At 39.3% G+C, this 26,283-nt stretch overlaps 1 protein-coding gene across 1 annotated transcript; it reads right to left on the reverse strand.

The window, feature by feature from the left end:
* Window positions 1-8,977: 8,977 nt before the first annotated feature.
* Window positions 8,978-24,780, reverse strand: SH3BP2 (SH3-domain binding protein 2). The gene is made up of 14 exons (XM_009078656.1): window positions 24,671-24,780; window positions 19,282-19,421; window positions 18,135-18,237; window positions 16,302-16,419; window positions 15,628-15,698; window positions 15,164-15,252; window positions 13,775-13,840; window positions 12,855-13,024; window positions 12,433-12,776; window positions 10,727-10,835; window positions 10,335-10,390; window positions 9,824-9,905; window positions 9,504-9,563; window positions 8,978-9,115 (listed from the first exon to the last, which is right to left on the reverse strand). The coding sequence occupies exons 1-14, from the start codon at window positions 24,778-24,780 to the stop codon at window positions 8,978-8,980; spliced, it is 1,656 nt and encodes a 551-aa protein (XP_009076904.1).
* Window positions 24,781-26,283: the final 1,503 nt, after the last annotated feature.

Genomic DNA, 26,283 nt, shown 5'->3' on the forward strand with positions numbered 1-26,283 from the left:
AGGGGCGATCCAGAGAGCCGGCGGGAGGAAAAACTGCCTCGGCGGTACCTGTCAGCACTGAGGTGTTGAACAGCGGAGTGTGCTCTGGATGTTAAATTCCAGCCTGACGAGCGGCTGTGCGCTCGGCTCGGGAGGTGTGCGGATACATCGCACGGCTTGGCTAGAGCATGATTTACAAAGATCTAATCGTTTTAAGATCTAATCTTTGTAAATCTCTTCAGACCTTCTGAATCTCCTAGGGAGCTGTGTGGCTGTGTAACCACACAGTTTGTGAGTCACTGCAAGTAAAGCACCAACTGTAAAGTGAACTTCATATGTTATCTCTCAGTATTTTCTGTACTTTTTCATTATCATTTCTGCGTCATTTTAGGACTGCTGCTTTATGGTTCTTGGAAACTGCTGTATAGAAAACTGCCTGCCTTGGACTGAGCAAACAGTTGGGGGTCTGGGAACACACTCTCAGAAGCACTAAACTCTTCTTATCTGTAACTCTCACCCCCAAGTTATCCATATGGAGGGAAGAAAATTAGACTCCAGCTTGCAGAACCTGATGGGTGCCTTCAGGAGATACAAACACCTCGTGTGGAATATGGGAGGAATCCAGCCTGCTCCAACCATCTCCACCAAGCAAACACACTCACTTACCTGCTTTGCACTTTCTGGCAATAAATCTTCATCAGTTTACTGTTCAGAATGGAAAAACAGGCCATAGAGATATACATAAACCTGTCTGTGAATTCAGCCACCAAAATGGTTGTTTAGTTGTCAAGTGATGGCACAGAATGATTATGGCACATCTGACAAGAAGGCCCTGCTGGACATAGATCTGCCTAATCAAAACCGTCCCACAATAGGACATGTGTTTGTGTAATTACTGATGATCAGCAAATCATGTCTGAACATTTTTTTTTCTGTAAGAACTGTTGCTGCAAGCCTGAAAGATTAAAGTCACTTTGCCTGCCAGGTGCTGACCCCTGTTAAAGCCAGTGGATGTGTGTACATACACTATAGCATACTCCTGCACCTGCAGGGTCCAGCCACCTGCCTCAGGCAGTGTCTTCTCTTTGACTATCTGTGAAAATGCTCCTTTATCTTGGCACCTCTCTTACCTCTCCTCGCCACAGCCTTTAACACTTAAAGCTTTCCTTTTTATTGTCTGGAAAAAATGTGAGAATGAGTCCATATTAGACCTAAGCAAAAAAATACTGCTTTGTTTTAAACTCAGTGGGTTTCCTCTCCAGCTCAGTGCATGACTGGAAGGCCAGCAGTGCCAAGAAGGATGGGGATCTGGAGGACAGCAGCAGTGCCCAGGGGCTGAGGGAGGGCAGGGTCATTTCATACTCTAGCAGTGCTGCCTCAAAGTGTTTGTGTAACTGCCGAGTGCAGTGGCACAAGCAGCCTGGGCAGATCAAAGGATGCTTTTTGTCAGCTCCTGTTCACTCTTATGCTGCAGGAGAGTGCTGTTTACCCTGCTCTTCTGCTGTCCTACTCTATGACCTGCCCAAGGTCACAGGTTCTGAGTTTCCCCTTTCAGCCTTCCCCCATGGCTTGCATCATCTCCCATAATCGTCAGGCCAGAGAAGATACTGTTTCACCTGTCTTATCTGAAGGAAAAATGGGAATGAGGGAGGGGGGGAGGCAAGTTTCCTGATGAATCAACTAATTCAATCAACCAACTGCAACAGCTGGTGCAATACAGGGTTAATCTTGCCTGTTCAGTTTTTGGCCTGACCAGGTTCCTGAGCTGCCTCTACCAATCTGCAGGAAGGGCAGTGCTGGTGCAAAGGCAGAGGTAGGGTTATATGAGCAGAAACACAAGGGAGGGCTCATACGTACTGACACTCACTAAAGCAGCACGCTGTGCTGCAGAGATAAGGCAAGACAATCTGAAATAACACTTCTGCATTATTTAAGATAGGAAGAACTTGCCTTTGTTAACTTTTAGCAGCTGGGCTGCAGCAGTGCAGCTACAATAAAAGGTACAGCATGAACCAGACAGTACTTTTCAGCCTGCAATATTTGGCTCCTTTGACATCTTTGTGCTGCTGGTGAGGGCTCTGGGAAAATGACCAAGGCAAACGTGTTGCCAGTAGGCTTGCACTTGCCCTATGTGCATCTGCACGTGTACTGGAGAATGGTTACTGGCCTTCAGAAAATAGAAAAATACTATGGTGGATTCCATGGACAGCAAAATGTTCCCCTGTGAGGTGTCAGAACGTGGTGCTGTTCAGGCAATGTGGATGTGCCACTTGCCGACTCATCCACAGTCAGTTGTTCTCTTTAGCAGGCTTGAGCAGCAGCAGCATTGGACTCAGCTCACATCAAAGTCTCAAACAAAATAGCCAATGTAAATGTAATAATTAGTGAATTGTTTTAGTGTGGCTTTACTAGCTATTGGAAAAAATAATACTGTCAAATTATTTTTATGCAGCTGACCTCTTTACCTGGCATTAGCACTCCCTGATGGTCAAACGTTTACAGTTACCTGAGAGAAGCACAGCACAGCACTAGGTTGATGCCACACATCTGGCCCTAGGACATTTATCTTTTGCTTTATATGGGATGCATTCATTCTACATAAGCAGTTCCAGGTCAGTTTTCTTACCTCTAACTGGGAATGATAGCACTAAGGTAGATCTTTCTCTCTTGGGCTGCCAGAACCGTTCTGTCCTGACAGTCTGTTGACTGGGCAGGACTTGCTTCCCTACTGTCATTTGTTTTCATCTCATGCGGACCTTTTACTCAGACAAAGTTCTGATTCCTCTAAATAAAACAATGCCAGTATGTGAATGCCTTGCTGCTTTACCCATGGGCCTTCAAAAGGAGAGTCTGAGCATTAAAACTTCCTTGTGTTAGCAAACCAAAAGTTGGTCCCTGTCCAGTCATACCAGAGTCAGAGCACTGGGAGTGTGTGCAAACAAAAATTATCTGCACAAAATGCAGCATTACTACTGAAAAACTCCTGAAGGGTTTGTCTTTGAAATTATTGAACTTAAACATCTGTTTTAGAAGTACATAATGGGTTATCTTAATTTCAACTGCAATTAACAGCAGTAATAATATCTCATGGGTTATATGTAGTATTACTAAAGTTGGTCAGTGTAGGTAAGGTTATGTCTAAAGTATATGAATTCATGTTCTTCACAGGCAGCTGCTTTTTTGAATTTTACTGATTTATGCAAGGAAGGAAAACTTCCCAATGATCTGAAAATAGTATGTAGAAACAATCTCTAGTGTACGTATGAGAAACATTCAATAGAAGAACTACATGGAGGAAAAAAATGTATTGTGGTCTACTTTCATCTGCCTCCACAACCAAACAAAAACACATCTGAGGTTTGTGTGAGCTGAAAAAAATAAAAATTAAGAGAACTGAAGCAGCAGGTGGAAAAAGGGCAGAGCAGCTGGAACAAGCTGATACTAAATGTTGCCAAATTTTATACAATCTATTAAACTGCGAGGCCACTTTGACTTTAAGTTTGAAAAACATTGACTTTATGCTCAGGAGACACAGGGAAATTTTTATACATGGTTGAGATAAAATATAAATCCAGCTACATGTTTCAAGCTGGTTAATAACAGTTACAGTTAAACACGACCAAAAGTGCAACAATTGTTTTAGCCACAGGAACTCCAGCAACCAACATTCTCTCGTCACATTACAACATTCTTTGTGGAGGTTTGGGTTTGTTTTCCCAAAATGCTTTTCCAAATAAATCCAATTCATTTAATTGCAACATCTATAACTTCCTAAGGATCATCTGCCTTCTAGTTTTATATTCTCTACAAGTTGTTCTATACAAATTCCAGTGTGACTAGAGCTCCTGAAATTGGTTTTATCTGCTCTAATGACATCTTCATCCTTAGTGGTAGGAGAAGGAAAAGCGTCACTAAAAGAACTTCGAACTTTAGAACTAAGAGCAGACCCAAGAGAATAAAACAAAGAAAGGAAAAAGATACCAAGGCAAGTTCAAAGTAATGAGGAGGGCTGGGCAACATAAGAAAAATATTTTAAGGTATTTAATATTTTAGTTATTATTATATACAGGAGAAAATTAATTAATCTTGAGAGAAGCTTTGTAATATTAGATTATCAAATTTTTAATTCCCTTAAGTCACCCTTAATTTTAAAATGGCACATTTTCAGCAGTGCTCTCATGGTTAGGGTGTGGCTGGCATTTCCTTGGAAAAATAAATCAGCGTAAGTGTTAGCACAGGGTAAATTAAAGCACAACATGATCAATGAAGCCTAAACCAGACAGCTTGTAGGGCCACACCTGGAACATCTTTCCATATTTGCCCTGTAATAAAACCCTTTAATAAGTTTCCATGGAATAGACTCTTCTTTTTTTCCAGTGCTGCTGTGATGGTCCTTTCACATCACTGGCCTTCAGTACAGGTGCAAAACCTGTCTATGTGAAAGGCTTTCCAGGTCAGAATTTCAGTGCACATCAGCCTCTCAGGGCTTGAACCAGCTATGCCAAGATCATATGCAGAGGGAGTTAGTACAAAGAGATTGTTAAAAGGCAGAGAAGGTGGTAACTCAAAGAAGAGTTATGCTTTTCCCTCTTTTTATATATCCAGAGATATAATCCTGCAAAAAGTTGCTATTACTGTCATTTCTGTGCAAACTGACTCCAGTAGAGAGATGTGTGAGTAAAATTACATTTAAAATGAGTCTTTGGTATCTCCAAGATTACATGCCCATTAGGGCCATGTCATGAACCTGAGTGGTTGGATTACTTCCTGGGAACTAGGTACTGCAAGGAAAGAGGGATAGTGATGACTGTCCTGTAATTAAGATACAGGAATGGAAGCCCTGAAGGAGTAGATTTGGAGTTGGCTATGCTACAAGGCTTACTACATATCTGAAGCCTACTGGACTTAATCACTTCAGCCCATCCAGTTTTAAAGTGAGTTCAAATGCTCTGGAAGTTCTACTAGTGTATGGTATTTGGTACTTTATTACTTTGAGTATTTATAGTAAAAGAACTATGAGCTCTCCTAATTTAAGGGTCTGTAATCATGGACATCTCAAGCACTCCCACTGCTAGGAAAAAAAAACCCTTGACTTCAAGGAGCTGACTATATCATAAGAGAGAAACTATTGCAACATCATGCAATTTGCTTGTTGCTAGGTGAAGTATTTAATGCTCAGAACAACTCTTTAATGCTTCACTATGTGAGTAAATTTAGGTGGTGCTCAGATGTCCATTATGTAAATTCTACCTCAAAGTATATTTTAAGAATATTTTAAACACAGAAATATGAATTAATTGCACTGTCATCTAGGTTAAAAGACATTCAAATGAGTCATTTTGCTAAATGACAATGCTACTTATATGAGACAGATGAGCCAAAAGAGTCTTGTTCCAAAGACCTGTCCCGACAAATTTCCACCAGAAGTTATGTTAAACTCTAACTTCTATTGACCTTTAGTCACTTAAGGCTGATTTATCCTAAATGACTTCCATGCTCACGCTCCGTGGCTGGATCCCTGCTGTGTGGATCCCTGCGTGGAAGTGGCTGACCAGCAGATGTCCCCAGATTCTAAATAACCACACACAAAACTTGCGAAGTCTTCAGTGCCCTTTTGCACGTTCCAAAGCATGGAGCACCTGAGGCCACAAATACTCCTGCTGCTGCTTCATGTTCTCGTAAAAACTGAAAGTGTGACCTAAGGAATATTTCACTGCTAACACAAAGCACCTTGATTGCCATAGAAAAGTTGTCTGGATATCAGTTCATCATTTCTGTTACTGATTAACAGTCCTTTGTTGAAGCTTTTGTTTGCAGAAGCACTCCAATTTATTTTTTTCCCCTAGAAAAGCAATCATCCCCAAATATCCCCTGTAACACCTTCCTGGACAACAAGAAGCAAGTTTTTTTCCAAACTACTGTCAATTATTTTGACTTGGATATTACCAAACTCAAACTACTTTTTTTTTTCTTGCACACCAAGTGCTGCTTTTACACTTCCCCAGAAAACATTTTAAAGCCAAGGAGCTTGCAGAAGGTTGTGTCAGACACAAGAATCAGGTTACTGAGAGGTACAGGAGACAGACTGAGTCATGTGTTCTAGCTGTGCTTTCCTCCCTACAAATACCAGAATTTCGTCTGAGCTGTCATAAAACAAACTAGACTAGTACATAAGAGCAAGAGGACTTGGAAGAAAGAGTGCGATTGCAGATTTATTTGAAACCCTTATGCCTATTTCTGGAGGGATGAGGGGATTACCTAGCACGTCCTTATCTATGCTTCTTGCCTTGAGTTCTGGAGATGACACAAGTGGAAGCCTATGAGAGTAGAAGTCTACTGTGCTTGCACTAACCTCCAGATGTAAACCTACCAGGTTACACTGATGTTTCTGAGCAGAAGGGCTGTTAGGTGCTGGGCAAGGGGAAGATTCTTTTCAGCAAGCTCCTTAAGAACACCTTTAAAGACTTGGCTTTCTTGCTCAAGCATTCCCATTCATCTGAGATGCTCTTCTCCTAATGGCTGTACTTGAATTTTGTGTCCGTAGATAAAAGGACTGCTGCAGTCCTCAACCCTGCACTCAAGAAACTTTTAAGTAAATAGAAAATAGGTAATTTCCATCCCCGGCCACTCTGTCTGATGACCAGAATGCCAAATCTCTCATAGTATTGCTTAGATGATGATTTGCTTCTTAAGGGGGCTGAAAACTAATTCTTCTGACTTCACAGTTAGAAGAATCAAACATTATTTAACACACCTAGAAACAAAAGCATTAAAACACCCCCCATGAAATTAAAGATGACTGCACAAAAGGAAGTGAACTGGCATTGAAAGTTTATCCATTTCAGAAATCTATACATTTAGATACAAAAAGGAATTAACACAAAAATGTACATATTTGCAGATCTTGTATTACACAGGTAAAGAGTGTTATATTTAAAATGTATGTTTACAATTTAAAAATCTTATGAGTGTATGGTGGAAAAGAAATATCTCAATAGGGCCCCAAGGAGAGCTGCAAATACTGTGACTGTCATGACACAATGAAGTCAATTATTCCCAGACAGAGAAAAATTTAGTCTGTAAAGTTTGTCTGAATACTACAAGGAACTAAAACTTGCTCTATATCTATTTGCCAAAATTGGTTTGTTTTAAAGGCTTTGTTGGCTGAGACTTCTTTATAGACTGGATCATGTCAGGGTTGTAAACCTAAAGGATATTAATTTAAAATAAAAGGAATTCGAAACTTAAAAATATCCAATATTCAACAGAATCTGAATTTTAAGTACTCCATACACACATAAGCCCTATCACAGTGGGACAAGAGACCAAAAGACTCATTCTGTGTATGTCTGCATCTCTTGCAAAAGATGGAAGCAGAGTTTCTTACCTCAGTTCCTATGTATGATCCTCATAGTATATTTGATTAGCAAGGAAAATTCCTTAGGGACTAAATCCTGGTTTCTTGTTTTCATAAAAAGAGAATTCTAATTCTGTAATGGTTTTGTTACATTTTAAAAGCTGTGACCACCTAATGGTAACAAGATTTAAATGGTCATGTATAAACTTTGAAAAGGTAACCAAAAAAAAAAAGATGTTTATGGATACAGATTGAGGGTGATAGGAACTAGACACCTTCTCCTGATTCTGGAGTGACAGAATTGTTTCAAAAATACTATTACAAGTCTTGTAAACATTATTAGAGTACGAGACCATTATGACAGTACTTTTGAATCAACATAATTACATAACAGGTTATTAAAATAAATTTCTCCTCTTTACTAAAATTTAGGAATAGAGTAATTTTGGCAGCAATATCAAACCCTTGGATTTAGGATACCTGTCCCCAAAATCTTAGGGAACAAATATTACAAGCACCCTGGTAAGGCCTATCAATTAGAGTATGTTAAAAACAGATTTTATTTTGCATGCAACTACAAACTGAGTAGAAATTTTAATAACAGAAAAAATACTGGTGATGTACAACAAGTAGCCTAGGGCAGTGTGTTTGGCCCTGGAACAGAACAGAATGCAATGAGCTGACAACCTGACAACCTCCTAAGAGACTGACCACAAAAATTAATGGAGTGATAGTAGCATCACAATCATGGTTTCAGGGTTGGGTTTTTTTTGTGTGTTTTAAAGAATCTTTGACTAAGACAGTGTGAGAGAAAACTGCTGGAATCTGGGATATTCAAAAGACTCTCTCTCTTCTCCCTAAATCTCAAATAGCCCTTTCTCTTTCCTCATACCCATTAAAAATACCAGTGGCACTAACCCTTCCAGATCAGAACTAGGTAATGGGGCTCCCATGAAAGCCAAATCAGTATTGTTCCACACTTAACTGAAATCCATGTCATTAAGGAATACATGGAATGCCACAACCCTATCAGCTGAATAATACCTGCTATTGATTACTGCATACATTGCAGTCAGCAGGTACCTACCTGTACACACGAGATGGCTTAAAAGAAAGCCACATTTCCTGATCATCTCTACCTATAGTAAACCAAATTATTTGCACAGAAATCTTCATTATTTACACATTAGCTATACAAGTAATACAAAAATCTCAGTTGAGCACCAGTGCTGACTTAAGGAGTAACACCTTCAAGTCAGAGTATTAGTATTCCATCGCAAGTGAATTCTGATAGACTTTCAGAAGTTTCCTCTTCTGAACCAGTTGTACTCCGACTCCTTCTCTGTTTGTGTCCATCTTCAGCATTCCGAGGAGATTAGTAATAGCAGCAGATTTAAAAAAGGTGTGGGTATCCTGGACAGCTTTCACAGCATAGTCAGGTCAGATCTTTTTAAAAGAAAAGACCATAAAATCCACTGATCTGGATTGCAAGGTTTTACCAAGAGTCCATTAAATTGTGTTTATACACGATTCGTGTGAGAATAAATGGCAGAAACAGTTTGTATGTGCAAACAATGGATGTCCAGCAGTGGCAGGAGCCCACAGTTCATTGCAGGGTGTCAGTGAACTCTGCTTGCCATGTCACCTTGGTTTGGAGTATCCGTAAGGACACCGCAGCATCAGGCTTTCATGGCTAGGTAAGATATGAGTGCTGTAGTATTCGACCAAACTTCCCATATTCAAAAACATGATGTCTGAATCTAGGTAAAACTTGCCATCCTGTTGTAGAACAAAAACATATGTCATCATTGACAGCAATTTTTCCAATTCAGTTGTTAAAGAAAAAAAGCCAAAAGCTAGTCATGCAGATAAGTCCAAATTTAACTCAGGAATTTAATATTTCTGCCTTTGGGATTTGACTGGAGCTGAAATTTAGATGACAACATTTACAGTTACTTTGTCTTTTGCATGATACAGCAATTACAAAGCCCAGATCTGTGTACTCAAACTCTTATCCTAGACTAGATATTTGTAAATCAGATGATTTTTACTTGCAGGAATGAGAAAAGTTTAGACTTTAACTCATTAGTTCTGATATATACCTATATACATGCATGTTTTATATACATATATGATATACACAAGTACAGATAGTGCAGCCACTAACCTTTTCAAAGATTCTGTAGTTTCTCACTTTTCCTGAAGGTTCATCCCATACAACCAAAACCTTGAACAAGAAAAATACAATATATTCAGTCTACCCTAACAAGTTCTTCTAGAGTCAAGGTATTATTAAGGAATTAGTTAAAATCCAGCCTAAAAAAGTTTAATAATCACTGACATTATGACAGTCTTTGTCTATTGTCAGATTTTTGTGCTTAATGAAAGAGCACATATAAATTGTTATGTACCATGTCACATATATAAGATACAGTATCTCTCAATCAAGAAGTTTTTTTGGGGGTACATTCAGCAATTTCAAGTTACCTTTCCAGGCTTAGTAGATGAGTTCCTGATACAGTACAGCCCATCCTGTGGTTGTCCCTGTGGGCTACAAGCTTTAAATATCCTAAAAGAATAAGAAATTACATATATTAGCATTTTCTGACTCTAGATGAGTAAAATGCCTACAGTCTTAAAATTCTTATTACACATCTCTGTTTTAGTTGTAGTAATATAGAGTAGATTACAGCTGAAAGAATTTCACTGATACAGCATCTGAACCAGCAGGACAGCACAGATAATCTGGCTTTCTGGTCCCATCTAGCATCCTGGCAGAACAACCTTCTCCCAGTGGAGCAAAATCACGTTGCAAGTAGTTGTATTCCCATGTGTCAACTGATAGGTGAGCACTAACTCCCCTAAAATGTGATTTCCATATTAAATACTTTTTGTGTGTTTATAAACACAAGTTGTATCTATCAAAATGATCTTTGGACTACTGTTCAGTATAAGTTTTTGTAGGACTTTAAGTCATGATTTTAAAATGACGTTTTACCTTTCAACTTCAAAGGATTCAAAGGTATTAAGAAATACTGAAGTAGGCAGCCCAACCTGTAAAAAATATGAAGAATATAAATCACCACATAAGTCAGTGATAACTCAAAACATTAATAAACTTGTTATGCAAATAAATTAGAGCCATTGGTATCTGAAATTCTTAATAGTGATTTAATCTTTATGCTTCTTTCTCCTTTATATCCAATATTACAATCCAGAATTTATCAAGGCATTTGCTAAACCTCAAAAAGAAATGAAAAAAAATTACAGAGCACTGTGTTTTCAGAGAGCTATTCTTTTCCTGAAATAATGCATTTAAAACAGTCCCAAAAATATACATAAGCAAGGAAAAAAAGATTCTTTGAGAATGAATCTTCTGCTTGATCTTACCTTGTCATAGTCATCATCAGAGTCATCATCAGGTTGTCTTGGCTTGGAAGGTAGTGCTGGTTTTTCAAATGAAAAGCTTCTAAAACTCTGTCCATCTGGTGGTGATCTCCTGGCAGAAACAGAACAAAAACTGAAGGACATCTCATCAGAAAAACAGAAAAATACACACAAAACTAGGAAAGGATAATGAAACTAGAACTGAAGATTCAGTTTAGCCCCCAAATCACACACTCACAGAATGGTTTGGGTTGGAAGGGACCTTAAAGATCATCTTGTTCCAAACCCCTGCCATGGACAGGGACACCTTCTACTACCCCATGTTACTCCAAGCCCCATCCAGCCTGGACTTGAACACTTCCAGAGGTGGGGCAGCCACAGTTTCTCAGGGCAACCTGTGCCAGTGCCTAACCACCCTCCCAGTAAATAATTTCTTCCCAGTATATAATCTAAACCTACATCAACCCTCTTTCAGTTTAATGCCATTGCCCCTTGTCCTGTAACTACATGCCCTAGTGAAAAGCCTCTCTCCAGCTCTTCAGTAGCCTCCCTTTAGGTACTGAAAGGTGCTCTAAGGTCTTCATGGAGTCTTCTCTTCTCCAGGCTGAACAACCCCAACTCTCTCAGCCTGTCTTTATAGGAGAGGTGCTCCAGCCCTCTGATTAAATTAGAGGCTTGCTCTGGACCAGTCCCAACAGGTCAACATCTTTACGTTTCAGGGGCTCCAGAGCCAGAGGCAGTACTTGCAGATTAATTTAGGTAGTCACAGATTAACTTAGGTAGCAAGAGACCTCTAGAGATCATTTAGTCCAAACTCCTGCACAAACAGGTCCAGCTAGATCAGCTCTCTCAGGAAGCCATGTCCAGTCAAGTTTTGGATGTCTCCAAGGATGGAGATTCCACAGCAACCTGTTCTGGTGTTTCACCATCTGCATTGGTAAAAAGTTTTTCCTAATACTTAGCTGTAATCTCCCAAGTTGTGACTTCTGCCTGTTGCCTCTTGCCCCAACATTGGAGACCTCTGAGGTCTTGCTCTGTCTTGCCATATCCACCCATTAAGTAGTAGTAGATAGCAGTGATCTCCCATTAGCCTTCAGAAAAGTTGAACAAATCCAGTTGTTTCAGCCTCTCCTCACTTATCATGTGCTACAGTCCAACATCCTGGTGATTTGCCACTGGACTCACTCCAGCCTGTCAGTGTGTTCCTTGTACTGTCTTTAAAGAGTGCATTACTTATACCTCAGAGCTGCTGAATGATCCAAAGGACAAAAATATTTTCATCTGATTCTCCACCATAACTAGTTCCACATCCCTTACTAAAGCTGATCTTAATATAAAATGAAACATTTCCTATCTCCACAGAAGTCTGAAATTGTTATTAAAGTTCACTGAGGTTCTGACATAAAGGCTTCTTACTCACTGTGATCAAAGGCTATTAAGTCCTTAAGACACACCTGGAAACAAATTAACTACAAAATTTTTGGTGTAATTTTTTTCAGGTTTGGTTTATCTACTATTTCTGAACTATTTAGGAAGTTATATTCATGGCAAAATTTTCAAATAACAGACACAGGCACAACACTGAGGAAGAGAGGGATGGTGCAGGGAAAAGAAACGGATGTTGATATGAGTCTGAGAAATATGTCTGTTAACTAGTTGACTAATACACAATGGAAAAATATAATAATGCACTGTGTTTTCATACTTACTGTAACTGAGGACATGAAGACTTCTCTGCTCTAGGCTTGATTCCAGGGGGCTGGTGGCTTGGCACAGGTGGCTTTGGGAGCACTGGTGGCACAAACAGTCCAGGTTTACTGTGTTCTCTTGGCACTTTGGGCTCTAGTGGTTTTTCAGAAAGCTGTGACAGCTTGGGTTTATTGCCTGGTAGCGGAGGAGGAGTTCGCGGTGAAATGTTTAAGTTTTTTAGCTTCTCACATCCTTCTGGAGAGGGAAGAAGTTGAGCTGGAGGCAGAGGCTCTGGAGGCAATAGGGAAGGTTCTTTGACACACGGAGGCTTTTTAAAAACAGGTAAAGGGGGCACAGGGGGTGGCTGTTCATTTAGTCTCCAGACTGAGCATTGAGTCTTTACATTAGGTTCAGCTCGGCACTGTAACTGGGGCTCTCTCACACTTGTGAGATCCTCCAGTTTGATATCAGGTAAGCTCCTTTTAGGAGGTGGTGGTGGTGGTGTCGGTGCAGTGGATTTGCCAGCGTAGGAATTTGATCTTGTTTCTGAGTAGGCAGTTTTCCTGATATGAGGAACAGGGGGAGGTGGGTATGCTGGCGGCAGGACCATATCTACAAAAGGAAAACACCCAGTAAACATAATACACTGAGGGAGAATATACGAGATTTTTCAGATTCCTTTTCTATGTGATTTAAGATATTTCACTGACATCTGGGCTGATAGTACCCAAAATGCTGAATAAACATTTAACTTTCAGCACAATTCTGAATATTACAGGTAATAAACTCCTGTGTGGAGACCTCATAGCTTTTCAATATCTAAAGGGCTTACAAGGGAGCTGGAGAGGGACTCTTTGTTAGGAACTGCAATGACAGGACAAAGGGTAATGGGTTCAAACTGAAGGAGGTAAAGTCTAGGTTTAAAAGAGGAAAAAGCTTTTTACTGCAAGGGTGGTGAGACACTGGCACAGGTTGCCCAGGGATGTGGTGGCTGCCCCAGCCCTGGCAGTGTTCAAGGCCAGGCTGGATGAGGCCTTGAGCAACCTCATCTAGTGGGGAGGTCTCTTGCCTGTGGCAGGGGGTTGGGACTTACTTATTTGTAAGGTCCATTCCAACCCTTAAATTCTATGATTCTATAATTCTATGTAATGCTTTCTGTAAACGGTTACCATTGTTACTTGGAACTTTTGACCCTAAATTCCTCTAAGATTAGCTACCTGTGCATTACTGGATTTATTTTCCCACTTGCAACGCTTAGTTATGATCAATACAAAATATTAATCTGGCACTCTACGTGAATAATGCCTTCACTGGGGGCCCTCTATGGGGCCTTCTGTGAAAGAAATCAAAGAAATCACATACCATCTTTCACTATGTCACAAGTATCTGGTTGCAAATACGATTCATCCTCTTCCTCCTGGTCGTAATCTGCAGATAAAAATCAGTGTGTCAGACTCTGATAAGTACTCCTGAAACGGAGAAAGAGTATCGAGTACTTAGTATTTTTCAGCAATTTTTTTAAAGAGGTGAAAAAAAGTAGTAACTTTGGTCCACCTCTCTGCTATCTAGAATAGATGTTTCCTCAAAATTTTGATGTCAACTAGAAAAGGTATCACTTATAACGGGGAGATGAATTACACTGCACATTAATTTTTTTCCCAGTTTTCATGTTAAAATGTACTTTCTGGTGACACTTTCTAGTGTTATATCCTTCCTGAGAAACATTCAAAGCAGTTTCAGAGACACAACTACATGAATGCATTGGCAAAACCATTTTGAAAAAATATAATACCCAAAACTTAACCCTAACATAGAAACATTTACAATTTTGCAATGTGGAAGCCTAAGCAAGCCTAATGATTTACAAAACAATTAATTCTTCTGCCTTGCTCTGGCAACAAAGAAATCCACCACACCAAATGGCTTAAGTGGTTTCAGTGTTGCCTTTAACTGTAAATCAGACTAATCAAGACATGAAAAACATGTTATTTCTAGGCAGTAATTTCTTATCATTGATTATGAGAGGAGCCTCAAGGACATTATGCAGAAGAATGCACTAAAAATAGGTAAGAATATCTGATAAAAATCAGTTCTTCTAATTTTCCTAATTTCAACTCCTACTAGGCCTCTTACCTTAATTAATCTTGCATACAACCCTTCCCTCCCATAAACACGTAAGGACTAACTACAATCCTGAATGAAATGCTGATGAGTTGGTTTTCCTCTGCTTTGCAGCAATTGAACCGGATTTCCCAACAAGACTCAGTCGTGCCTTTTTTGTCCTTGTTAGGAAAAATAGTGAGGAATTTCCTTTCAGGAAATGAGAGTACTTGCTCCTATCAACCCTACCCTTAGATATCTGAAAGGGCAAATGGGAAAAGGCCTGGTAAAGGATCTCTATTGAACCTTGGGGAGGTTTCTCATGTTGGATTTTACTAACACAGTTCTTGACTAGGAAGTCAGTTGCTGAAATGTGCTGTGAATGCCTGTTCTGTCAGGTCCTCACTTCTAATTAACCTCCTTGAAGGATCTGAATTTTTTTAGCTTATTTTTCCTATCAGTTTATGGCACAGAATATCTGCCTCTGATTTAAAACTACAACAACCATACACCTTAAAAAAACCAAACCCAAACAACAGAACACAGTTGCAAATTGGATCAGTTTGCTTAAGCTATGGGAATAATTCCTGCAGAATCCAGAATAAATAAGCAAATAAAGAAGTCTTATTGATCACTGTCTAAATTTGTCACCTTCATTATCTGCTGAATGATGAGAATACTTGATATCAACAGGACGTTCTACTGAGCCATAGAAACTGTCCACATCAGAACCAGAGTCACTGCAAAAGAAAAGACAGAGTACCTTCTGTTTAGCAGGACTGCAGCACTGGAAAGGGATGCTGGAAAAGCAAAAGCAATCTGTTCCTATTCCCAGTTAACAGTCAGATATGTTGCTGCTGTCTTTTAAAAGTTGTTATTTTGTTTTAGACAAAGCTGACACTTCTCTTAGTAAAGAGACATTCTCTTAGTAAAAAGATTTATTTTTGTCTTGGTATTCTTTAAAGGCTGAATTAGGAAGGGCTTTCATTCTTGGGCCTTACTGCACCTGTTTTTATTAAACAGCAAGTTACTTGTAGATGCAAAAAGCCTGAAACTCCATTGTCAAGAGCTAGTGCAAAAGTGATAAAGAGCAAATAAAAATTGAGAGTTTCTACCTGAACTCTGTTATTGTTTCTTTCTTCTCGTGGTAGTGATCTATTTCCCTCCTCAATGACAGCATCCAATTCTAAAGAAAAAAATACAACATTCACCACATCCATCTTTAAATCATCAAACACAGATGCACAGTATTTATCTTCTGTAAGAACAGGGTAACTGTGCAGGGAACATACATTGAAATAGTATTTAGCTATGACTTTATATTGGAGGGACTCATCAGTCAAATCTTTTGACTGTCTAAAATGCTGTAAGAACATACTGAAATATTACATTTTCAGTTTGCAAATTTCAAGCTGTTAATTCTATAGCCAGGTAGGTACTCTTAGTATGTTTATGGGCGAGAGATTTAACAGAAGTTTTCATACTTTATCAAAGGTTCAACATATAATTATTTGCTCCTCAGCTGAAAAGAAATATGGAGTATTTATGGAATATGGAAAAACCCATGTCTTCCAGTATGTCACTTACAGCCATTCCCTAAATTACAAGTTAAATTAACACTAACTTCATAGTTAAAACTTCAGACATGACTTTCAGAGGAGCCCAAAGAACTAGGTATACAAATTTCAGTGCCAGCTGCATTTCCAGTTCATTTAGATTTTAGGGAAGTCCAAGATTCGCTTTCTGCTTCAAGAAAAATTATATTGCAAAAGAAGAAGAAGAAAGTTACCTTTCTTTCATCTTCAGAAGAAGCTGAAAAAAACCACGTCCTGTGCTTCTTGCTAATGTGAACTAACTTGAAAGGAAACACATTGCTTGATGTTGTCTCCTCAGCCGCCCGCATAACCCTGAGAAACAGAACAACCAATACAGAAACCCCTGAATCTATAAAGTTCCTGCTGCTGGGCAAGTCATAAAGCTCTGACAGAAAGCAGTTTTACCAGCCTGTTTTGCCTCATGGAAAATAACCCCCAAGCCCAGGAAAACACCCCAGAAATCCCCATATGTGCATTTGTAGAACTTCTCCATTCAAGTGGTAGAAAGGACAAGGCAGGAGCTCTGCCAGGAGGAAGGGCACTCATTAACCCACCAGCCAGACTTACAGACAGATGCTTGGACCTGTGCAATAGTTTTAATGAACTGCATTAATTCACTAGTGCCACACATGGTAAGGAGTATGTAGAGTGCCTGTGATCCTTATTTCACAAAGGCACTACTTCAGAGGGGAAATCAAAACACATGCTTTCCATGAAAATAAAGGAAAACTAGTGTTAAAAGTTAACTTAATTTTTCACCTTTTCCTTACAAACACTTTCTTGCACTTTTTTTATTATTTTAAAACAAGTATAACTCAACCTCTTTTGGGTTTTTTTTGTGTGTATGTACGTAAGGAATTTTCTCATTTAAGACTCCTCTGGGGAACAAAAAACCAAACCAAAACAACAAACCCTTATGCAACTATCCAGTTTAACAATTCTTTCATTTCAAATCCTTCTTCAATAATGTTTCTGTCTGTGCATAAAAATAATCAAGACCAGGTCCCTGTTCCAACCAAGGCCTCTACAAGGCTGCTGGAATGCAGATACATAAAAAGCAATGACACAGCCTCTAGCACTTACAGACTCCATGGTATTTTTCACACTGATGTGATTACTGGAGCTAGTGTCATGACCAAGATACATTAGAGGTTTCTTCTACAAATTCTTCTTGAATTTTACGTAGCTACAATGTTTACACCTGTATTCCCCTAAAATATACCATTGCTGTGCTCAGTTAGAAAAGATCTCACATTCTCCGAAAGATAATTCCTTATTCCAAAAGTCTGAGAATATTATACAGCACAGAAATAGCATAGATGTTTAAAAATGCAATAAAATTGCAGTGGTTAGGACCAATACTGTGATATTTCTCTGCTTTCTCTCTCTCATTAAGCCTTTCTTAGCATCAATTACAACATCAATTTCCTAAAGTTAGGTTGAACTAATATTGGTAGGCCTTGTATGTATGCTGCATTCAGATTCTGACAGCACTGGCTAATTGAGAGCCATGTCTTTTTGCCTTCAACTTAAAAAGCAGATATTAAGACTTACAACATGTACAAAATGAGTCAGACACTTTGCACATGAATTTTCTCATTTACTACTTCTGGAGTTGCTACAGTTTTGACACCAGAGCTGCTGAATCAGTAATTCCATAAATTTTCCTTTCTGATTCCTTTCTGGTTTTGTGATGAGCATTGAAATCACTACAGAACAAAGATCATTTGTTTGAAAGAATCTGTGTCTATCTGCACCTGCAGTCTGCATTAAGTCAGTAACAAGAGTAAGCCCATTGCAATTTGAACAGCTTTACTGGTTAAATTACAGAAGATGAAGGCTATCCACTTGCCAAGCACAGGAAATGTCATATACAATTTGAAAGGAATACATCTCTTGGAATCCAAGCTCAATGCTTAACCCAAACAGCAGATGGACACGTGTTTATCTTCATTGGAAATGAAACCCTTAAGCCCCTGCATTAAGTAAAAGGAGTTTGGGTGTTAAACAGGATCTTTGGCACTCACCTGTTGTAACCTTTCAAAGAAAATGCACCCTGGGGAGATGCAGATGTGCTGCTCTTGAAATAGTAGATACATCCCTCATGGATAATCACAAATCTCAATGGCCCTGAAAGGATAAAAAGTGACAAAATGTAAATCCAAGGGCAGTGCAATAACTAAATCCTCCTGACTTGGGTAGAATTATTATTTAAGTAATCTTATTAATTATTATAAATGAGCACAAACGAGTTAAGTGACAGCCTGTTGATGATCAGGCATGTGGTAAAGCTGTCCATTTGCAGAATTTCAGGACTAGAGTAGTATTTGATTCCCTCATTTGAGAGGCAGCTCTGAAATCTTCAAAGCAGCCTCAGAGACTGCAGGTCTGACCACCACCTGTGCTCCTTTACTAGTGCAATAAGCCATAGAAGGAAGGTAGCCACAGGCCACCAATACATATTTATATTCATTCCAAAACCATGACGGTATCTCCCTCACTCCTTTCACCCCAAGTACATAATGCTGCCAATAAAATTATGTCCTATTTTCTTTTCTTTTTAAAGGGGCCAAGTCTCTTTCCTTTAGCAAAGACAGTAATCTTGCTCCTTAACTATGTAAGTATAGTTTCACTATAAACAGGAATAGCATATGAATAGCATACAAATAAAGCCCAAATCTGAAGTTTTCTCCATGTAAATAGATTCTGATTCCAGAAGCAATTACCAATTTTAAGAACAGCCCAATGTTGGCAGTGAAAAATTTTCCATTTCACAACAGCAGTAGGAGATGGGGATATTTTTCCAGAACAGAATATCCAACTGGAAAAAAAGCCAAGTACTAATTTCTTTGAGAAAAGAGTATTTGAAATTGATACGTATCCCAGGAATCTGTTTGTCTTGAAAATCTTACCTGTGAAGGACTTGACAAGAGTTTTAAACAAGTAAATCAATCACAACATTTATTATCCAAGATTTACAGTTCCAAAACAATTAAAGGAAACTCTTCCATTATGGGTGTTTCATGCATGTATTCCAGTAAAACTGTATTTCAGTACAGACAAAGTAAGTGGAAGAACAGCTTCAATAAATAGTCTGTTAACATGAAATGCATTGATGGCCCCAAAGGCAAGCATTTAAAACATTTAATTTAGTTAATACCTCATTCAACTTACATTTCAGCAGCTGCAGCTGGGTGCCTCCTTTTTTATGAAGATATCCTGATTTGGTCACTCCTCCAGGCATGGTCAAAAGGTTTTGTGCTCCAATTGCCTTCATTGGGACTGGCCAGACCTGTTCCTGCGAGGCCATCATTCTGCAATGTACAATAATTGAAAACAGGTTAAAACTTAGATTTTAATTTAAGGAATGAGTCCTGAGAAACAAAGCTTGTTTCCTTAAACAAGCTTTCCAAACAACTAACATGGTTCAGCACTCAAGAATGCAGCACAGACGGGTGTTCATAGATTCCAGGAAGTTTGCAATGTATAAAAAACATGGTGCAAAAAGTCCCAGTTTATTTTTATACAGCTCTCAAAAGTGATTGACAGCTGTCCAAACAATGGAAGAGTGTTCAGTGAATGTTCTTTAAGTATGCATGTTTTAAAAATGCTCTAGATAACACTGCAAGGCTTAATCAGGCAGGTGACTAGAAAGAAAATTGTTTTCCTCTCCCAAGTGCTACACCACACATGTATATACAATGTCATCTGCTGTACAATGAGGGATTCAAGTCAAAGTTTAGTAACTGTAGTATCAATACTACTTACACCTGATCTTTACATGCTTTATTCCGAATTAAAGGGTTGTTATATAATCTCATATTGGATGGAAATTCAACAGCATCCTGTGCAGATGAAATTCATCTCAGATTGCTGCAGGCTTCCCTTTAATGTATATATCAGTTATTAATGCCATGCTCCACCAAGCACCTTTGCAGCTACCACTCTTCCTGCTGTCATCTCAAACTGAAAAGGTTAGTTCCTCAGGCAGTACCTTTTTCTGATGTATCACTATGAGCCCTTCCTTTCTTCAACTGGGAACAGAACTAGGCTAAAACTCCTGCTGTGTAATGGAGAAAGGAAATCATGCATGGACTGAATGGGAATTTTGACCTAGATGTAAAAGGATCTGTTATCATCAGGTATTGGCTAGAGACCTTTCCTGGTAGAAGGCAAACTAATGAAGTTCCAGTTAATTTCTGATAAAGGAATGATAGTTTAGGTCTGAAGTCTAATGGATCTTGTTTGCTTCTCCTTTACCCAAAAGGAGCAGTAAGGGAGGTCAATCCAAGAGCCTCAGCACAACACCCTACCCGAGCACTAGTCCCTCCAACTTTTTCAGGAAGTTCCCATCCTGAAAAAAACAAGGAAGTGTTTCAGTTTTGTTGAGGGATTAAGTGCAACAGCAGAGTAGATCTCCACTGTGTACGCATTACGAAAAACAGAAATGCAAGTCAGTTGATCCTTCAGTGTATCAGTTTAGGATTTAGATCTACTTGTGCTTTGTTGATGATGCCTGTGTGGCAAAGGGTGGAAATTATTAGCAATTTCTACCAGGAGAGTTTAAACTAAATTACGTTCTCTAGGCAGCCTAGAAAAAATAATCACAAAAATTAGGTTTTAGTCCCCAGTGCTATGAAATAGGCACAACCAGGGAAGATGGGATCCAAGGCCCTAGAAAGGTTCTCACATCAGGTACAGCAAGGCACCATGGTTTCCCAGTTTTTCTCCAGGACCTTACTGCTCACCAAAAGGTAAGTTACTTTTTGTTGTGTTCAGCTATATCCTTCCTTCTGCTGTTTCCTCCCTGTTCTTATTGACTGAGATCTTTCCCAGCTGAATTGTTCCTTCTTCCTCCTCCCCAACAAAGAAATTTTTAGCAACAGCAACATGTTACCAGGTCCAAGAAGGGGCTAAATCACAGACATTTTAAGCTTTTAAAAATCAAAAAGATAGTAGCAGAAGTCAACACACACACCCTTTCCTAAACCCTTCAAGTTATTTCTCAACATCTTGCAGAGAAGTCAAAGTTAGGGAAACAGAGAGCGTTACCCAGCTGGCTGCTGACGCCAAACCACACCACGGTAAGAGTGATTTCCTTGAAATAAGGAATGGAAAGGCAGGTCCTGGGTGAAATTCTTCTTTTAAAAGCATGCACATCAACATTCAGACATCAGAAATTAATTTATGAGAAAGATATTTCAGTCTGTTTCTAGTTATATTCAGAAAAAAAAGAGTAAGTAAAAACAAGACCTTTTATTCGGATAAATATGCTCTGATGCCACTGTCTTGAACTAACTCTAACATCCAACAGTTTCAGGTTGATGATAAGTCTTCAAATCTTGTGTGCCTTTACTACAAAGAACAGAATAAGAAAGGACTTAAGCACCTAACCTGTTGTGTGAAACTGTTTCAGTGTTATGTACTCAGGCTGAATTAAACATCTCAAAGAGGTTATCCAAAACAACCAGTAAGCTGAGATTTCTAGGAAGCCAAACACTGGGAACAAGTGTATGCTACCCTAGATAAACACAGTAAACAGAAATATATGTCAATGTCAAGTTGGCCTTCTGTGCAGGAGTACACTAATCAGACTACTAAAGTGTGCCTGGATGGGGCATTTTCTCCTCTCCCTGAAAAGCCAGAATACCAGGCAGACAGGAAAAAAAGGAAAATTAAAAAATCATGGAAGCAGAGGAATAAGCAGGGGGAAAAAATTTAATCCAGTTCTAGTGTGATGACTACAGGATTTAAGAGAGGGGAAAGCACAGCAGAGTATCAGGTTCTGCTTCCGCTATTCACAATCATTTCTTACTTTGGACTACTTAGTATAAATTAGTCCTGAGAATAGAGACCAAAACTTAGAACTTCCTCATCCCAGCTAAATGAATAACAGGAGGCAGAGCTGAACTACACGCAACCAAGCACACATCACATGAGCTAAAGAGCCCACCTAACGTGCCAGGCTTTTCAACAGATTTAGAGGCTGCTAAACCTATTATCTGGATTTCAGTGTGGCTTACAGCGCTCCCCATCACATCTGTATGCTCCTCAAGCAGTTTCATTTGCAGGCGCTTGGGGAGGACTTTGGTGTTCTGAAATCTTTGAGTTAGGCTTCTAAAATACATTGAAGTACTTTGAACCTAGGCCCAGGCAGATTTTTCTTCTTTTTGACCATTAGAAAACCACTCTGTAAGGAAAGATGAGGCTATTTTGCATCATGCTGCTGGGAGAAAGCTGTCAGAAGAACGTAACTCCAGAATTTTTATTGTAAGGGTAGGAGAGAGGAAGGAAAAATGAAGCTCTTAAACATTTTTCTGTCTTAGCATCTACAGTATGGTTGCCTTTAGCTTACTGAAATGGTTCCTACCACTCTTGATATTCCTCTTTTAATTTTTTTTATATGTTACATCAAGAACAGATTGATGTTGCATCACTAAGTATGCACAACTGCAAGCACTGAAGTTTGCAGAGAACAGTGCTTTGGCATCATGGAGAACAGAAAGGTATTTCCAAGTTGTTGCTTATGCAGTTATATTCTTGCACTACAAGCCAAAGCACTACACATTTTCACCACTGTGCACAGGCAGAATCTCTTCCATGGAGCTGACAATGAAGGCAACAGAAAGAGCCCACTCAGTGCAACCAGAGCCAAACAGAAGGCAGCATCACGCATGCAATGCTTGGTTAAAGCTTCTAGTAATAGCTACACACTTTATTCTTCATCCCACTCACCAAGGGGCATATTTTACATTAATTTTTCCATCAAGCCCAAAACCCTGTACATGTGGCTGTTGAATCAATCTTCTCCCCCACTGAACAGAACCCCCTGAACCAGAAGAGGATGGCAGCAGACAGGGAAAGGCCTTGCATGACTTTGTTTTTCAGGTGATTCCTCCAGACAATTCTATACCTGTGGGGAAATACTAGGCCTTGGAGCACAGTAGGAGAAATGGTAGAACAACAGTTTTTAGGATTTGCTTCATCATTCAAGAATGCTTTTGGAAAGACAGAACAGTGCAGTTAGCACTGTCAAGCATGATACAGAACTTAGACAGATACTATTGTAATTACTTACATATATATAAACTGGTCTGCCAGACTAAAAACCAAACTAATTTGCAATGCATTGCTAATGGATCAATAAAGTCAGCCCAATTCTATCAGATAAGTTTACTTTTACTGAGCCATTTTTTAAAGAGAGCAAACTTGTTACTATGTAGTAGGCGAATGTATACATCTGAGAAACAATTTTAACCTATCCCCTCACAGTCAGCATATATAAACTAGCTAGACTGCAGGCTAGGGCATAATTTTACAAGCTAAAAGTCCCTCCATGAGTAAATTCTGCCACATTTAAAGTCTGGATTACATTATAGAAGAACACTTACCCCTCTCAGCCTTAAGAGCTCTTGGCTTGCAGCCCAATTAAAGCAAGTACAAGCTGATTCAATTAAGGATTACATCCTGGAAGAGCCACGAGTCCTCAGCTCTTGCTTAACTTCAGCAGAACATATGGCAGATGTGACCATCTCCACATCTTGCAGTATACAGGCATAAAAAACCATTACCCTCATCTCTGACACTGCATCTGCCAGAAGTTGTATTAAAAGTTTCACTGGTTATAATAATATTTATAGTCTGTCCTGGAGCCCAGTTTGGTCATGCCAAAAAAAATTAAAACCAGCCTCCAAAGTGGCAGTACAAAAATTAAACCTGATGTGAATTTGTAACAACTCTCTATGCCAATTATGCCTGAGAAATTTTTAAACTCTGTAGTATCTCATAACCTCTAGTCTTGAGATTCTATTTTGATAGTAAAACCTAGCAAAGCCAGATGCTAGTTTCCTTCTGAATATATAGCTTACATATAACATTACATATATAACACAACTTGCAGAAATAAATGCATTCCTCACATCATGCAGAGGGAGACTGAAGTATCAGTCTCTACAAAAGGCTTTACCAAAAGCAAAGCAGCATTACAATCTGCAAAACTGTAAAATAAAACCTTCCTTATGTGCTCTCAGCAATTCTGAGCAAAAACTTGTTCTCAGATTCAATCATCTAAACATTTACCATCTGTTCTCAAAACTGCTTTCTGCAGAATTTTCAAGTCTCTTGTCCACTCATTAACCCTTCTCCAGTACTTCTGAAATACTCTTCCATATCTCACCTACTTTTTTGGTTACACATTCCATTTCTTAACACTTCTAACAGCCCCTTTCACAATGGTCTCTCAGAAAGATTAATAGCACAGAACAAACACTGTGAAGTCAAATAAATCTTACAAGACAAAGGGAACAGAGAACCAAGCCTGAGTGAGATACACTGTTGTAAGTAAGTCTACTCTGTTTAACTTGCTTCAACTTGTTTGCTTTTCTGGCAAAAGTTTTCAACCAACACCCAACTCATCTATTCCTTCTCCAATTCTTTACCCTTTAATTTTGTCCCTAGGTGAAAAGCATTTTACGCCAGATACCACATTCTGCCCTTAGTTGTAGCCTGCTCTCTACCTTAAAGAGAAGAGATGGCAGAAATACAAGCCATAAAAAGCACTAACCTGGTGACTGCTCCTGATCGACACATAGTTTTTCTGCTGACAGTTTCACCGAATGATTGTTTCCTTTGTGATGACAAAGCCATTAATGCCTTGTGACCCCTCTCAGGCATGGCAGGAACATCTCTGCACTGCTCCCGTTTGGTGTGTCACCAGGTTCAAAGCGGCGGCGGTAGCTGCTGTACACTCCACACACAAAAGGAAAAGAAACCCTGCCCCAACGGCTTGTGCCTCTGCACTGAGCTGTGGCCAAAAGTGACGCCGAGGCAATGACTTGTTTCCTTTGTTACTTCCTGTTTCCCCCAGTGTCAGTGGGCAGCACTATCTTTGTCAGATTTCCCAGCTTCCCAGAGAGGCTATAAATCAATTCCCGCATACCTCAAACCTCTACCAGGCATCGAGCTAGAAAAAAAGAGGGGATTTTCCAGTGCTCACTTTCTTCCTACTCACCTTTCAATCAACCACTGCCCTAAGGGAGAAAGAGAAAGTTGTCCTTTTCTCTTACAGTGTGCTCAGGCTCTCACTCCAGCTGAAGCACAGCTCAAAAATCCTGCCTCGATTCTGAAGAGCCTCAGGTACTTGCATTGCACTGCACAACTATAGTAAATATTTAATCTGTTTTCTCCCCCATAACTGGAGCTTGTCTTTCCCTCTTCAACCCAAGAAAATCAAAATAGCCATTTTGAAAAATCATGCAGCTTAATTGTGCCTTAGGGCAAGTCTTGCCTGTATGTTTGGTGCCACACAAACCACAAAAGGCAATAAAATCCGAATTCAAGAGGCTCACAGGGCACAATTCTACAGAACAAGCACCACCAACTGATAACGAATAAATGCCACTGGTTTATGCTTATTTTAATCTGGAGTTCTTAAAAGAATTCAAATGTTTCATTGACTTGACTGAAATTAACATCTCAAGCTAGAAAGTTTGAATAAGATAAAAACAAGTAGCAAGTTTTGGAATGATGGACACAATATACAAAAGGATGTCAAGCAATGTTTACTTCATGTATTTTTAGGGAAATGGACATGAATCTGCATCCCAAAGTAGAAGGAACAAGTCTATACAACATTTTCTCTTTGTGTAAGCTACCCAACAGCCAAATAACAATAGAAAATAACATTCCAGATACTGATCATGGCTGTATCAACTAGAAAAAACAGTTCTCTCACCTTAGGGTACCCATTTACACTCCTTCCATAGCCAGACTCTACAGGAGGAGGAAGCAAACCATAAATAACTCACATGCCAAAGGGATCAGCATATCAACAAAAAAATCCCAATGCTCTTCAATAAGGATCAATACCCAGTTGCCTCAGTAGATTAATAGCTTTTTCACACGGAAGATATGTAAAGAGGACTACAACTCAGTGGTTTGTGAATTAAATCCACTTCCTTTATCTGCTACAATATCAGTTACCCATTTAGACTTGCAGCATTAACACACACTGCTTTAAAGCAATCCCTCCTCCCTGTGTTCTCTGCTGTCTGAGCATACTCCTCTAAGCTTGTGTGAGCATCTTTGCAAGCTTTATCTCCACCTCAGGAAAAAGGTTACAATCAAGGTGACAACATTTGAGTATATGAAACACTGGAAAAGATAAATGCAGCTTCT

The sequence above is a fragment of the Acanthisitta chloris genome, unplaced genomic scaffold, assembly GCF_000695815.1.
Source record: "Acanthisitta chloris isolate BGI_N310 unplaced genomic scaffold, ASM69581v1 scaffold37290, whole genome shotgun sequence".
In the NCBI taxonomy this organism is placed as follows: Eukaryota; Metazoa; Chordata; class Aves; order Passeriformes; family Acanthisittidae; genus Acanthisitta; species Acanthisitta chloris.

Excerpts from the sequence above, each read along its gene's own strand:
- SH3BP2 (XM_009078656.1), bottom strand. The coding sequence starts at position 24,780 with ATGCCTGAGAGGGGTCACAAGGCATTAATGGCTTTGTCATCACAAAGG. Across the intron at positions 15,699-16,301 it reads CTTCTGAAGATGAAAGAAAG|AATTGGATGCTGTCATTGAG; the intron begins GTAACTTTCTTC and ends TTTTTTCTTTAG. Across the intron at positions 13,841-15,163 it reads TCATTCAGCAGATAATGAAG|ATTACGACCAGGAGGAAGAG; the intron begins GTGACAAATTTA and ends TTTTATCTGCAG.